The sequence below is a fragment of the Mesoplodon mirus genome (assembly GCF_964341445.2).
Source record: "Mesoplodon mirus genome assembly, chromosome: X".
Taxonomy (NCBI): domain Eukaryota; kingdom Metazoa; phylum Chordata; class Mammalia; order Artiodactyla; family Ziphiidae; genus Mesoplodon; species Mesoplodon mirus.
Window position 1 is genome coordinate 91966979 of NC_138981.1, and position 14827 is coordinate 91981805.

The 14827-nt window shown below is 35.5% G+C and overlaps 1 protein-coding gene across 2 annotated transcripts in view; it reads left to right on the forward strand.

The window, feature by feature from the left end:
- The window catches only part of RNF128 (ring finger protein 128), a gene marked incomplete at its 5' end in the record, with an annotated part of 97026 nt that extends 82199 nt beyond the window's left edge, over positions 1-14827 (forward strand). For both annotated transcript variants that reach the window (XM_082610545.1, XM_082610544.1), the window contains 5 exons: positions 189-260; positions 4024-4106; positions 4978-5074; positions 5870-6038; positions 13398-14827. In XM_082610545.1, coding sequence (XP_082466671.1) covers positions 189-260; positions 4024-4106; positions 4978-5074; positions 5870-6038; positions 13398-13531 — 555 coding nt within the window. In that variant the 3' untranslated portion in view covers positions 13532-14827. The remainder of the gene's footprint in view (positions 1-188; positions 261-4023; positions 4107-4977; positions 5075-5869; positions 6039-13397) is intronic.

A 14827-nucleotide genomic window follows, 5' to 3' on the forward strand; every position in this document is an offset into this window, starting at 1 on the left:
GTAATTTAAAAAAATCCTGCTTGGTATCAGATAAATGGGTATTTATTATGGCTAATTAAATTTTATCTTTTAAAATTTACTTAGACATTGACTTTTACCTGATAAATATTTATTAATCCTCTCTACCTTTTTTATCATATTTCTTTTAAAAATACTTTTTCTAATACCTGCTATTTTTTTTATTACAGAGACAATTAAAGGCAGATGCTAAAAAAGCTATTGGAAGGCTTCAACTCCGCACACTGAAACAAGGAGACAAGGTGCATTTATGACTTGTAAATGCTATTTGTTTTAAAGCAGTGCTACCAAGCCATTGTCAAAAGCTAAGTGTTCTTCCAAAGTATGATTTTCATTAGAATTTATAAATCTTATTGATTTTTTAATCTATTTGATACTGGAGATAGGCTGAATAATGGCCCCCAAAGACATCTAGGTCCTAATCCCTAGAACCTGTAAATGTTACCTTATATGGCAAAAAGTACTTTGCAGATGTGAGTAAGTTAAGGATCTTGAGATGGGGAGATTATTCTGGATTATCCAGGTGGATCCTAAGTATAATCACAGTGTCTTTATAAGAGGGAGGAAAGGGGAGATTTGACTACAGTGCAGTAGGAGATGTGACAATGGAAGCAAGAGGTTGCAGTGATGCAAGAAAGGGGCCATAAGCAATAACAGTAAGAGTATAAGTTTGTGTCATTTTAAGCCACTAAGTTATTGTAATTTGTTACAGCAACAGGAAATTACTACAGTGCTTCAGTACAACTCTACTTGAACATCCATTTTCAGATTTAGCACAGTTGAAAACTACCATTGATGTATAAAACACGTATCAAAAAATAGCTATGGAAGTTTGTACTACAATAAAAATATAGCTACAGAACTTATTGAAATAAAAAAATACCATTTATAATAGCACCAAAACCATTATATACTTAGGTATAAATCTTACAAAATATGTACAAGATCTATATGCTGAAAAGGGCAAAACATAATGAAAGAAAGAAATCAAAGAAGACCTAAAGAAATGGAGGGATATATCATGTTCATGGATTAGAAGACTGTCGTCATCTTTTGTAGGAATTGACAAGTTGACTCTAAGTTTATTTGCAAAAGCAAAAGAACTAGAATAACCAAAACAATTTTGATAAAAAACAAATTTGGGTGACTCACATTTCCTGATTTGCAGGATTATTTTAGAGCTACAGTAGTCAAGAAAGCATGGTAGGGCTTCCCTGGTGGCGCAGTGATTGAGAGTCCACCTGGCGATGCAGGGGACACAGGTTCGTGCCCCGGTCTGGGAAGATCCCACATGCTGCGGAGCGGCTGGGCCCGTGAGCCGTGGCCGCTGAGCCTGCGCATCCGGAGCCTGTGCTCCACAACGGGAGAGGCCACAACAGTGAGAGGCCCGCGTACCACAAAAAAAAAAAAATAAAAATAAAAGCATGGTATTAGGGAAAGGATGGACCTTTCGATCTTTGAAACAGAAGAGACGGTCCAGAAATAGACCCACACATAAATGGTCGATTGATTTTTGACAAAGGTGCAAAAGCAATTCAAAGAAGAAAGGGCAGCCAATTGTTGGCTCTCCATACGCAATGACTGAATATCCATAGACAAAAGAAAATGAACCTCAATCCATACTTTATACCCTCTGCAAAAATTAACTTGAAATGGATCACAGACTTAAATATACAACCTAGAACTATGAAATTTTAGAAGAAAACTTGGGAGAAAAATATCTTTGTAGCTTGGGTTAGGCAAAGATTACTTAGATATGATACCAAAAGCAAGTCCATTAAAGAAAAAAGAGAAATTTGTTAAAATTAAGAGCTTTTGCTCTTTGAAAGACACTGTTAAGAGACTGAAAAGACGAGCCACAGACTGGGGGAAAATATTTGCAAATCACATATCTGATAAAGGACTGTATTCAGAATATATAAAGAACTCTCAAAACTCAAGAAGAGAACAGACAGAAGGCAGATACTAAAAAAGCTATTAGTGGAAAAATGGTCAAAACAGACATTTTACCAAAGAAGTATATGGCTGGCAAAAAAGCACATAAAATGATGCTAAACATCATTAGTCATTAGGGAAATACACATTAAAACCACAATGCGATACCCACAGCACATTTATTAGAATGCCTAAAACCAAGAGCTGACCAGCTGTGGGACAACTGGAACTCTCATGCATTTTCTGGTGAGAATGCAATGTACAGCCAGTTTAGAAAACAGTTTGGCAGTTCTGTGTGTGTGTGTATAAATTAATTAATTATTGGAGTATAGTTGCTTTACAATGTTGTATTAGTTTCTGCTGTACAGCAGAGTGAATGGCAGTTCTTTATGAAGTCAAATATACACTCTCGAAAGAACCCAGCAATCTCACTGCTAGATGTTTACTCATTCACATAAAAACTTGTTCACAATTGTTCATGGCAGCTTTACTCATAATTACCAGAAACTGGAAAGAACCCAAATGTCCTTCAAGTGTTGAATGTGGTACATCCATATCATGGGATACTATTTAGCAATAAAAAGGGGGGGATCCTACTGATACATACAACAACATGGATGAATCACAAATGCATTATGTTAAGTGAAAGAAGGCAGACTCAAAGGCTATATAAGGCACAATCCCACTTATAAGATATTCTGGAAAAGCCAAAACTACAGGCACTGAAAAACAGATAAGTGGGTGGCAGAAGATAGTGATAAAAGGAGGGGTTAATTACAGAGGGGTTAATTATGAAGTGGTATAGAGGAATTTGTTGGGGTACCAGGACTATCCTGTATCTTGACTATGGTGGTGATTAAGTGACTGCATGTTTCTCCAAACTTGAAAAACTGTATACTCAACATTTAGAGTGAATTTTATTGCATGTGACTTATACCTTAATTTTTTTTAATGGAAAAACATAGCCATAGAACTTGTGGCATTGTGCAAATTCTAAAACCAGGAAGAGGTTTAAATCAGTGCTACATGTTTCTCTTTGTACTGTTCCTCTTTGGTTGACTTTATTCTTTCACTTTATTTATTTATTTGTTTGTTTGTTTGTTTTGGCTGCACTGAGTGGCTTTGCAGGACTTTATTCTTTTACTTTATTTATTTATTTATTCATTCATTCATTGATTCATTCATTTATTTATTCATTCGTTCGTTCATTCATTCATTATTCATTCGTTAATTGATTGATTGATTGATTGATTGATTCATTTATTTATTCATTCATTCATTTTTTTTTTTTGGCTGCACCGAGTGGCTTTGCAGGATCTCAGTTCCCCGACCAGTGATTGAATCCAGGCCACAGCAGTGAAAGCCTGGAATCCTAACCACTAGGCCACCAAGGAACTTCCTTCTTTTACTTTTTTTTAAAATAATTTATTTATTATTTTTGGCTGCATTGGGTCTTTGTTGCTGTGCATGGGCTTTCTCTAGTTGTCTAGGTGTTCAGGCTTCAGTAGTTGTGGCTCGCGGGCTCTAGAGCTCAAGCTCAGTAATTGTGGTACACGGGCTTAGACACTCTGCAGCATGGGGGATCTTCCTGGACCAGGGCACGAACCCGTGTCCCCTGCATTGGCAGGTGGATTCTTAACCACTGCGCCACCAGGGAAGCCCCTTTCTTTTACTTTTTAAAGTCTAAATATTTTATTTTATTTTCCAACTTCAATTACATAATACACAATGATATTGACTGTAGTCACCATGTTTTACATTAGATCTTCAGACCTTATTCATCTTATAGTTGAAAGTTTGTACCCTTTTATTAACTTCTCCCTATTTCCCCCATTCCTCAGACCGTGGAAACTAATTTTCTACTCACTGTTTCTATGAGTTTGACTCTTTGATTCCAATTAAGTCTAGATAATTTTAAACTGCTTATTGAAACAGTCGTTTTAGTGATGTGATGCTCCTTCTTCTGTAGGAATTTATGTAATTTATTAAATGCATGTGTATTCTGATTTTGCTCTGTAGTTTAATGTATTTTTCTTATCCATCTGAATAACAATAACTATTTGCTCTTAGGAAATTGGCCCTGATGGAGATAGTTGTGCTGTGTGTATTGAACTATATAAACCTAATGATTTGGTGCGCATCTTAACCTGCAAGTAAGTTTGATTTTCTTTTATGTCGTCAATAAGAATAGCTGACTTACAAAAATGATTGTAGTGGGGGAAACTATTTTGAATGTTTCCAATTTGATGTAAAGAAAGTATTTATTTTTAACTTCTTTTCATTTAAATATAGGTGATTGCTTTATTTTTAATGTTAGTGGAAGTGGTATAAGGCTAATTATATAATATTTCCATAATCTGGTACAATTTGGAAACTAGTTCCGTAAAAAACTTAAGAACCTAGCCAGCATCACTGTTTATTTAATATTGTGTGTGTGTGTGTGTGTGTGGTACTGGATTATTTAATTCAAAATAATTCTACCAATCCTATTGAGAAAAAAATAAAATCAACTTATGAGCACCTATTTGGAAGTCTTCATTCTTTAGCTTCTTATTATCCCTCTCCCGGAAGTTGTTCTTAACACTCTTCCTTTTAGCTATTAAATAGTGGCATTCTTGGAACTTATCACATTGCCTAAAGTATCGGAATTATGTTACACTCAATACTTTATTGCACTATATTATTGAGAATGACTACCTGTACTATTTTATAGTTAGGGAATAACAAAATAATTAAGATCCGAATTACTGAACAAAACCTTAGGTCAGGTAACATCTTAGCTATTTTTCAAGTAAGTGGTATTGAAAATAGTTTTTATGAAGCTAGAGTAATGAGGCTATATTTAAAAGTACCGTATTATGAAATTTCCAAATTTTGTTTCTGTAATAGTGTGTTTAAAAGGAAAAAAAACCAGGCATCCGTTAAAAGACTAAGTAAACTTATAGGGTAACCCGTTAGTATATTAGGCAAAGTGTTGCTAGTTCACAACTGATAACCAAAATATGTGTTTTTTTTCTTCATTAGCCATATTTTCCATAAGACATGTGTTGACCCATGGCTATTAGAACACAGGACTTGCCCCATGTGCAAATGTGACATACTCAAAGCTTTGGGAATTGAGGTAAATGTTGCTAAACTATTTATACGAAGGAACTTAAGCAGTGTGTTATTTATATATCTGGGCCTTCAGGAAAAAAATCCTTATCTTTTAGCTACATAATGTGCTAGACTTACGGTTTATACCAAAAATTGGACCTACTTACATCATAGTGACAGCGAGGTACCATGTTGGACCACCTCCATTTTCCTCCTTCTTCCCTCTCCTCAAATGTACTTATTATTTGGTCAGAATTGGAAGTGACGACCCCAACTGACTTCTGATACCCCTTGCTGTTTTTTACTCTCTTACTATTGCATAGCAATCAAACTTGTTTTTAACTGAGCATGTAAAGTTTGAGAGAGTATAATAAATATTAAGTTATACTTCGTAAATGAAAAAAAATCCTACCTATTTCGCAGTACACACAACAGAAAGTCAAGCTCAACAAACTCTTCCTGACTTGAGGAGATATGCAGATGACAGTGATTCTCAAAACCCCTAGGGTACAGCATAGGAGTGTTTTTTGAGTGCCTTCCTTGTATCAGGCATTATATTATGAAGTGTTCACCCAGATAAACATGTCAGATGTTGATGGCAATCTGCCTGTAACATCTTTCACCCCATTGGACCCAATTACTCCAACTGCTCTGGCTGTGACCTGCAAGAAATTTTTGTGATCATCAAAAATGGATTGTAGGTTTAAAAGGGTAAGAAGCATTGCTCTAATAAGTCACCTATGAAGAAACTTTGTAATGATATGTCAAGGAAGAACGTATACTCTGAGAGCCTCTTAATGTGTTTAAATGCTTTCTGCAGGTGGATGTTGAAGATGGATCAGTGTCTTTACAAGTTCCGGCATCCAATGAAGCATCCAATAGTGCCTCTCCTCATGAAGAGGATAATCGCAGTGAAACTGCATCCTCTGGATATGCTTCAGTTCAGGGCGCAGATGAACCGCCTTTGGAGGAACATGTGCAGTCAGCAAGTAAGCACCATGCTGAGGGGCAATGAGTGCCCTACAAATGATCCATTGGGGATTAGACACCAGGCAGAGTACTCCTGCTTTTTAGCATTTATTCTATTCATCCATTAACACATTCCAGGTTTTTTCTAGTAACAATGATGCAATGCAGGATGCACCCCTACCTTAACTTAATATACACATTCAAATGTACCTGAAACAGATGAAATGCATTAAGAGTGGGGATTATTCACAGAAGAAAAAGATTTTTTTATTGGAAAGCTTCTCTCCGATGCATTTAAGTGTTGGCTTATTAACTTAGGCTAAGGAGAAACTTTTCAACTTTAGAAGCCATTGTTTATTGCATATCAATCAGAAATTAAGATAAAGAATTCCTGGAATGATAAAACAGAATTTAATTTCCAAAAGCTTGATCTATACACAACTTCTCCAGAACCCATTTTTTGCACAGATCAGAAACTGTGTTTAAGAATGATGTGCTGCCACCTGTTGATTATTTGCCATGAAGTGAACAAACTGTAGAAAGTAACATTGAATGTATTAATTTCAAAATTCATGTGAATCAGTATTAGCAACTTAGTAATGTCATACCAGTAGAGAGATTTTAGGGAATTCTGTTACTTTTTTCCTTAGAGAAAACCCGTATACAAATTACTTTCCCTTTCTTTAACTTCCACCTTTTTCATGGTTTTTGTTGGTTTGATAGTTTTTCCTCTGTCCTCATTTTGAGATAACCTAATTCGGGCATAAAAGTAGAAGGAAAATGAAATGTCAGGGTGACTTGTAAAAGTTTCAGCTTCCTATGACATGAACCTTTGTCCTTGGTAGGCTTATCAGTGCCATAGATACCATTTCTACAGAGGTCACAAGGAATACCATCATGCAAACGCAAACCTCATGTTGTAATCTAATCTTTGGACATTTCGTAGAGTACAAAGTAGTCATAAGAATCTTAATAATCTGTGTTTTGTTCTACCTATAATAGATAATCAATGGCTATTTGCCCCAGATGAATTCTTAGTTCCTGTAACTGTGTGGTAATAGAATTCAGTGAAGATAAAGGACAGTGTATGGGATAATTCAGTTTAGCAGCATTGGTGGTTCAGTGGTAGAATTCTTGCCTGCCATACGGGAGGCCTGAGTGTATGGGATAATTCAGTTTATTGTCAGACCAGTTTAAAAAAAGAAAAAAGTCCCAATCTACGTTTATTGTGTTCTGTTCTTGTGGGGGAGGGTAGAAGGCAGAACAGTTTTTGCAGAGAATTTGCGAAGCAAATAAAATGTTGATCCATGTTCCTTCTCCTGTATTCTTTATCTCCATGAATGGTAGTAACACCTACCTGGGTGCATCAAACCAGAAACTTAGGTAGATCCTAGATTCTTCCCTCTCCCCTTCCTATTGATTCAATATCATTTTTCCTCTAAACCATCCCCTAATTTCCAACCTCAATTCAACAGTCATAGTTTGAGCCACTATCTTCTCTCTACCCATTCCTTCTACTCTTCCTCCCCCAAGAAATTGGGGAAGCCCAGTCCAACTCCTGTTCCTCCTTTAAAACTTGCTCCCCTTTGAGAAGCTTCCTTTGACTCACCTGTGTGGTCCTACTGTCTACTTCGGTAGAACTTCTATCATTGCATTTATTGCACTGAATTGTATTAAAACCTTAAAAAGGCCCTTTGGGTAGGGACAGTGTTTTATTATTCACTATCGTATACCCAAGCACCTAGCACAGACTGCCACATAGTAAATACTCAAATAAGTGTTGAATGAGTGACCACATAGATTTAATTTTATCTATGATTATATATTAATAGTTTGGGCATTATGCCTATTAACCATTGATTATTATGGTGATAGTTGTGATTTAAATAACTTTGTAAATATACAATTGATTCGTTCATGCCTGTGTGTTCCATCATTGTGCTGAATTTTATCAGAGCATTGATTTTCAAACATAAGCATACATTGAGTCACCTGGAGGGCTTGTTAAAGCAGAGGGGCTACCATCAGTTTCTGTCTCAGTTGGTCTGGGGTGGGCCCTGAGAATTTTCATTTCTAAGAAGTTTCCACGTGATACTGATACTGCTTGTCCAGGGACCACACTCTGGGAACCACCGAATAAGGGCCCTAGTTCTTAACCCTGGCTGCACATTAGAATCACCCATAGGAACTTTAAACATTACTAATGCCTGGGCTTTACCCCAGAATTGTTAAATCAGAATCCATGAGATGTGGGGCCCAAGCACAGGTTATTTTTTATTTTGAAATAATTTCAGGCTGACTTAAAAAAAGTTTCAAAAACAGTAAAAATAATGCCCATATACCCATCACCAAACTTCTCCAAATGTTAACATCTTATATAACCATATACAATTATCAAAAGCAGGAAATTAAATGATAAAATGTTATTAACTAAACTGATCTTACTCAAATTTCACCAGTTGGCCCATTAATGTCCTTTTGCTGTCCTAGGATCCCACATTGCATTTCCTCTTTTCTCATTTTTCCCCAGTTTTATTGAAATATACTTGACATATAATCAGAGTAAGATTAGTTAAATCCATAATCTCACATAATTACGAATTTTGTGTGTGTGTGGTGAGAACATTTAAGATCTACTCTCTTAGCAACTTTCAAGTATTTAATACAGTATTGTTAACTGTAGTCACCATCTATATGTTAGATTCCCCAGAACTTATTCATGTTATAACTGGAAACTTGTACCCTTTGACGAGCATTTCCCCATTTCCCCCACCTTCCAGCCTCTTGCAACCACCATTCTACTCTGTTTCTATGAACTTGGCTTTTTTCTTTTTAAGATTCTACATATAAGTGATATCATACAGTATTGGTCTTCTCTGTCTGACTTATTTCACTTAGCACAGTGCCCTCAAGGTCCATCCATGTCGTTGCAAATGGCAGGATTTCCTTCTTTCTCATGACTGTATATATATATATATATATATATATATATATATATATATATACATAGACACACACACACACACCACATTTTCTTTATCTGTTCATCAGTCAGTGGACACCTAGGTTATTTCTGTGTCTTGGCTATTGTGAATGATGCTGCAGTGAACATGGAGGTGCAGCTCTCTCTTCAAGATAGTGATTTCATTTCCTCTGGATATATACCCAGAAGTGGGATTGCTGGATGATATGGTAGTTCTATTTTTAACTTTTTGAGAACCTCCATACATGTTTCCCATACTGCTGTACCAATTTACATTCCCACCAACAGTGCACTAGAGTTCTCTTTTCTTCACATCCTTGCCAACACTTACCTGTTTTCTTTTTGATAATAGCTGTTCTAACAAGTGTGAGGCAATATCTCATTGTGGTTTTGATTTGCATTTCCCTGATTAGTGATGTTGAGCATCTTTTCACGTACCTGTTGGCCATTTGTATGTCTTCCTTGGGAAAATATCTCAGTTCTTCTGCCCATTTTTTAATCAGATTATTTGCTTTTTTGCTATTGAACTGTATGAATTCTTTATATATTTTGGATATTAACCCCTTATCTGATATGTGGTTTGCACATATTTTCTCCCATTTTGTAACTTGCCTCCTCATTCTTTTGATTATTTCTCTTGCTGAGTAGAAGCTTTTTGATTTGATGTAGTCCCATTTGTTGATTTTGGCTTTTTAAGTCCTTAATCCATTTAGAGTTCATTTTTTAAGTGGTGTAAGATAGGGGTCCAGTTTCATTCTGTTGCATATTTATCCAGTTTACCCAAAACCATTTACTGAAGACTGTCTTTTCCCCATTGAATGTTCTTGGCTCCCTTGTCAAATATTAGTTCATCTCATGCACATGGTCTCATACACATGGGTTTATTTCTGGGCTCTCAGTTCTGTTCCACTGATCTATTTGTCTGTTTTTATGCCAGTACCATACTGTGTTGATTATTATAGTTTGAAATCAGGAAGTGTGATGCCTCCCCACTTTGTTCCTCTTTCTCAGGATTGCTTTGGCTATCCAGTGTCTTTGGTAGTTACATGTGAATTTTAGGATTTTTTTATACTTCTGTGAAAAATGCATTTGGAATTTTGATGTGGATTACATTGAATCTACAGATGGCTTTGGGTAGTATGGACATTTAAACAATATGAATTCTTTTTTTAAAATAAATTTATTTATTTATTTACTTATTTTGGCTACGTTGGGTCTTTGTTGCTGCACGCGGGCTTTCTTTAGTTGCAGCGAGTGGGGGCTACTCTTCGTTGCTGTGCATGGGCTTCTCATTGCGGTGGCTTCTCTTGTTGTGGAGCACGGGCTCTAGGCACATGGGCTTCAGTAGTTGTGGCATGTGGGCTCAGTAATTGTGGCTCACGGGCTCTAGAGCACAGGCTCAGTAGTTGTGGCACACGGGCTTTGTTGCTCCGTGGCATGTGGGATCTTCCCAGACCAGGGATCGAACCCGTGTCCCCTGCATTGGCAGGTGGATTCTTAACCACTGCACCACCAGGGAAGTCCAATATGAATTCTAATGATCCATGAACGTGGGATATATTTCCATTTATTTGTGCCCTCTTCAATATCTTTTATAAATGTCTTATAGTTTTCAGTACAAATCTTTTACTTCCTTGGTTACATCTATTCATAAGTATTATATTGCTTTTTGATGCTATTGTGAATGGGATTGTTTTCTTTATTTCTCTTTCAGATATTTCATTGCTGGTGTATAGAAATGCAACTGATTTTTGTCTGTTGATTTTGTAACCTGCAACTTTAGTGAATTTGTTTATTAGTTCTAACAGTTTTTGTTGGTATCTTTAGCATTTTCTCTAGGTCATGTCATCTGGAAACAGACAATTTTACTTCTTCCTTTCTCATTTTGATGCCTTTTTTCTGTTTGTTTCTTTGTTTAAATTTTTTAAAATTATTTTTTGGCCGTGCTGCATGGCATGTGGGATCTTAGTTTCCCCGACCAGGGATTGAACCCGCGTCCCCAGAATTGGAAGCACGGGGTCTTAACCACTGGACCGCCAGGGAAGTCCCTTGATGCCTTTTATTTCTTTTCCTTTGTAATTTCTCTGGCTAGGACTTCCAGTACTATGTTGAATAGGAGTGGTGAGAGTGGGTAACCTTGTCTTGTTCCTCTTGAGTATGTTGTTAACTGTGGGTTTGTCAAGTGTGTCCTTTATTTATTTATTATTTTTTTAAAATTTTTGGCTGTACTACGCAGCATGTGGGATCTTAGTTCCCCGACCAGGGATCAAACCCACGCCCCCTACAGTGGAAGCATGGAGTTTTAACCACTGGACTGCCAGGGAAGTCCCCATGTATGTCCTTTATTATGTTTGGGAATGTTCCTTCTATACCCAATTTGCTGGGCAGTACACATTGCATTTAACTGTTACGTCTTTTTTATCTCCAATCTGTGACTGTTCCTTAGTCTTTTTCTTTCATGACTTTGACACTTCTGAAGGCCACCAGTTATTTTGTAGAATGTCCCTCAATTTGCAATTGTCTCCTGATACCCAATGATTAAATTTATTGTCCGTTGTCTATTTCTGGCAAGAATACCACAGAAATTATATTGTGCCCTTCTCTGGCTCATATCATATAATGAGGCACATGATGCCCATGTCTTATTACCAATGGTTTTAATTTTGTTCGCTTGGTTAAGGTGGCATCTGCCAAGCTTCTCCTTTTAAAGTTACTCTTTTTCTCTTTATAATTATTAATTATTTTATAGAGAGACACTTGGAGACTATGCAAATATCCTGTTTCTCATCATACTTTTTACCTACTAATTTTATCAATCACTGATGTTTCTTGCTTACAATAATTATTACTGAAATGTGTGCCAAATGGTGATTTTCTATTTCCATCCTTCCTTCTACATTAATTAAGCTTCTATTTTAAGGAAGAGCTATCCTTTCTCCACTTATTTATTCAATTATTTATTTATAATATTATGGACTCATAGATATTTCTTTTATTCCATAATATTATTTTCATGATTTATTCATGGTTAGATTGTCCTAGATTTGGTCATTGGGAACTCCCTCAAGTTGGTTTGTTTTCTTTCAACATGCCCCATCATTTTTTTTTTTAGGCTTTGAAGGCCATAGGTCTTTGTTGCTTTTGGTTGTTTTCTCTTCCAACCTCTTAAGAATGAAAAAACCACTCTTAGCTATGGAGTTGGCTTGCAAGCTGTAGTTTGCTGATCCCTAGGCTAGAATCTAGATTAATCTTGTACTTTCCTTGTCCTAGCCCTGGAATCAGTTATTTCTACAGGGAGTGGGGGCTTTTATTGGAGAACAGTACCTCGAAATCAAGATCTGGGCACTAGGTATGCTCATTGCTATTGGGGTGTCATTGCTATTAGCCCTTTCAAGGAACAACGCTAGGAAATATGTGTATGTACTCACACAAATACACACACACATCTACGTTCACCTATCTATCTGAAGAACAGCTAGTTCATACTGATATTTCTGATTCCAGTCCAACACCACAGAGTTTATTCTAGCCTTCCCCTTTCCTTATTTGTAACTCCTTTCTCTGACATTGAGAAACCTGGCTCTTACTATCCACAATATATTTACTTATTTGTTCAATCCTAAAGTACACCTAAGTTTCAACATTGCTAACACACCCCTGTGAAAAACAGTTTCACTAACCAGTGTAGTTCTTTGGTTTTAGCCTTATAGGATATAGTCAAAGTATCATTTTCCAAAGTTACTTAGGTTAGTTCTTTTCTTTCCCACTCTCTTCAGGATGATTATATATTTCATCTGTAATATAATTATATTCACTTGTTACTATTTGTATTCCATTTTGAGAACTCCCACCCCCCCACAACTTCCTGGTTGTTTTTTTTAGTCTTTCTGTATGTCTGTCTCTCTATTTATCTATCTATCTATTTATCTATATATTTATCTATCTATCATCTATCTATTTATCTATCTATTTATTTATCTATTTATCTATCTATCTATTTATCTATTTATTTATCTATCTATTTATCTATCTATCTATCTATCTATCTATGCATAGCATAGGTAATTTTTTAAAGTGCCCAGGTGATTGAAATGTGATTTGAGAGCTATTACATTTAGAATAGAGAAGTGGAAGACATACCTTTTGCTCTTAAGGATGCTATAATCTAGGTACAAGTAAGCACACGTGTGAATCAATAAAATCGTAATTGTAAATTAAAATAATGCCATATGTGCTTTATGTAAGGCAGCACAAATCATATTAAAGGAACAGGGAATGAGTGTAATAATCAGAGTATGATGGAATTAGATAAGTAAGGCTTCTTAGACATGTGTTGAATTTTGTCTTAAAGAATAGAGGGGTGAAATCATCCTAAAGTTACCATTTCTTTTTAAAGATGAAAATCTACAGCTGGTAAACCATGAAGCAAGTTCCATGGCAGTGGATGTTGTTCCTCACGTTGACAACCCAACCTTTGAAGAAGATGAAACTCCTGATCGAGAGACTGCTGTTCGAGAAATTAAATCATAAAATCTGTGTCAATAGAAAACTTGAACCTTTAGTAATAACAGAACTGCCAATCAGGGCCTAGTTTGCTATTAATGAACTGGAATAACTTAATAAGAATGATACTGAAAGTGATGAGATGACTAATATTATGCTATAGTTAAATGACTTAAAATATTTAACCTATTAACTTTTTCCACAAACTCATTATATAATGTTTTTCATAGGCAAGTTTCCTCTCAATAGTGGTAGCAACATTTTTAAACATTCAAAACTCTTGTCAAGTAGTCATGTTTTCCATTTATAACAATTTTCTTATAAAAACACGTTGCTTTTAAAATGTGGAGTAGCTGTAATCACTTTATTTTATTATAGTATCATAATTAAAAATAATATTACTTTAGCTTGGGCTATATGTGTCAGGGTTTTTCTCCAGGTGCTTATATTGATCTGGAATTGTAATGTAAAAAACAATGCAAACTTCGGCTAGTACTTCATGAAATGTCTATTTAAGCTACATTAAGTTGATAGAACAAGATTAAAGCAAAATATTCATTTTAACTATTTTTTGTTTTTAAAATTAGGCTAAATGTACTTCATATGAGTGTCAAGCATAGTTTATCAGTGAATATGGACTGGACTGGATTGATTGGTTTATTAGTGACACCAATTTGACAAAAGATTATAGACAAAAACTACTTACAGAAACACTGTATAACTATTTCTCAAATTTTACTTATGGGACTTTCAAAAGCAGAGTATATAAATCATCATACTATTTGAAAATGATTATGAATAAGTCACACAAAAATTGGTAAGTGATCTTTGTGTATGAATTTGTCTACAGAAATTAGTCTGTAGAAAATATTTTCCAAACAATGTTGACTTTGAAAATTGAGTTTACATTTTACCTAAATGGGCTAAAATGACATTAGGTAAACTAAAATTCTGTCCATGTAGCTATAAATTTCGTGAATGCATTTTCTTGGTGTTTGAAAAAGAATTGGGGGAGGGGGAGAATTCCAGGTGCCTTAATATAAAGTTTGAAGCTTCATCCACCAAAGTTAAATAGAGCTATTATAAAAATGCACTTTACTTCTATTCTCTGTGGCTTATCTTTGGTTTTAGAGTTTTGTTTCCAGTACAAATTCCAGCAGAATTTAGGCAAAAGCAGAATAGACATGTATTTTTGTTGGCTAAATGTAGAATGGATGAAACCATTGCATTCTTGTACACTGATTTGAAATGCTGTAAATATGTCCCGATTTGTATTGATTCTCTTTAAATATAAAATGTAAATAAAATATTCCAATAAAAGTT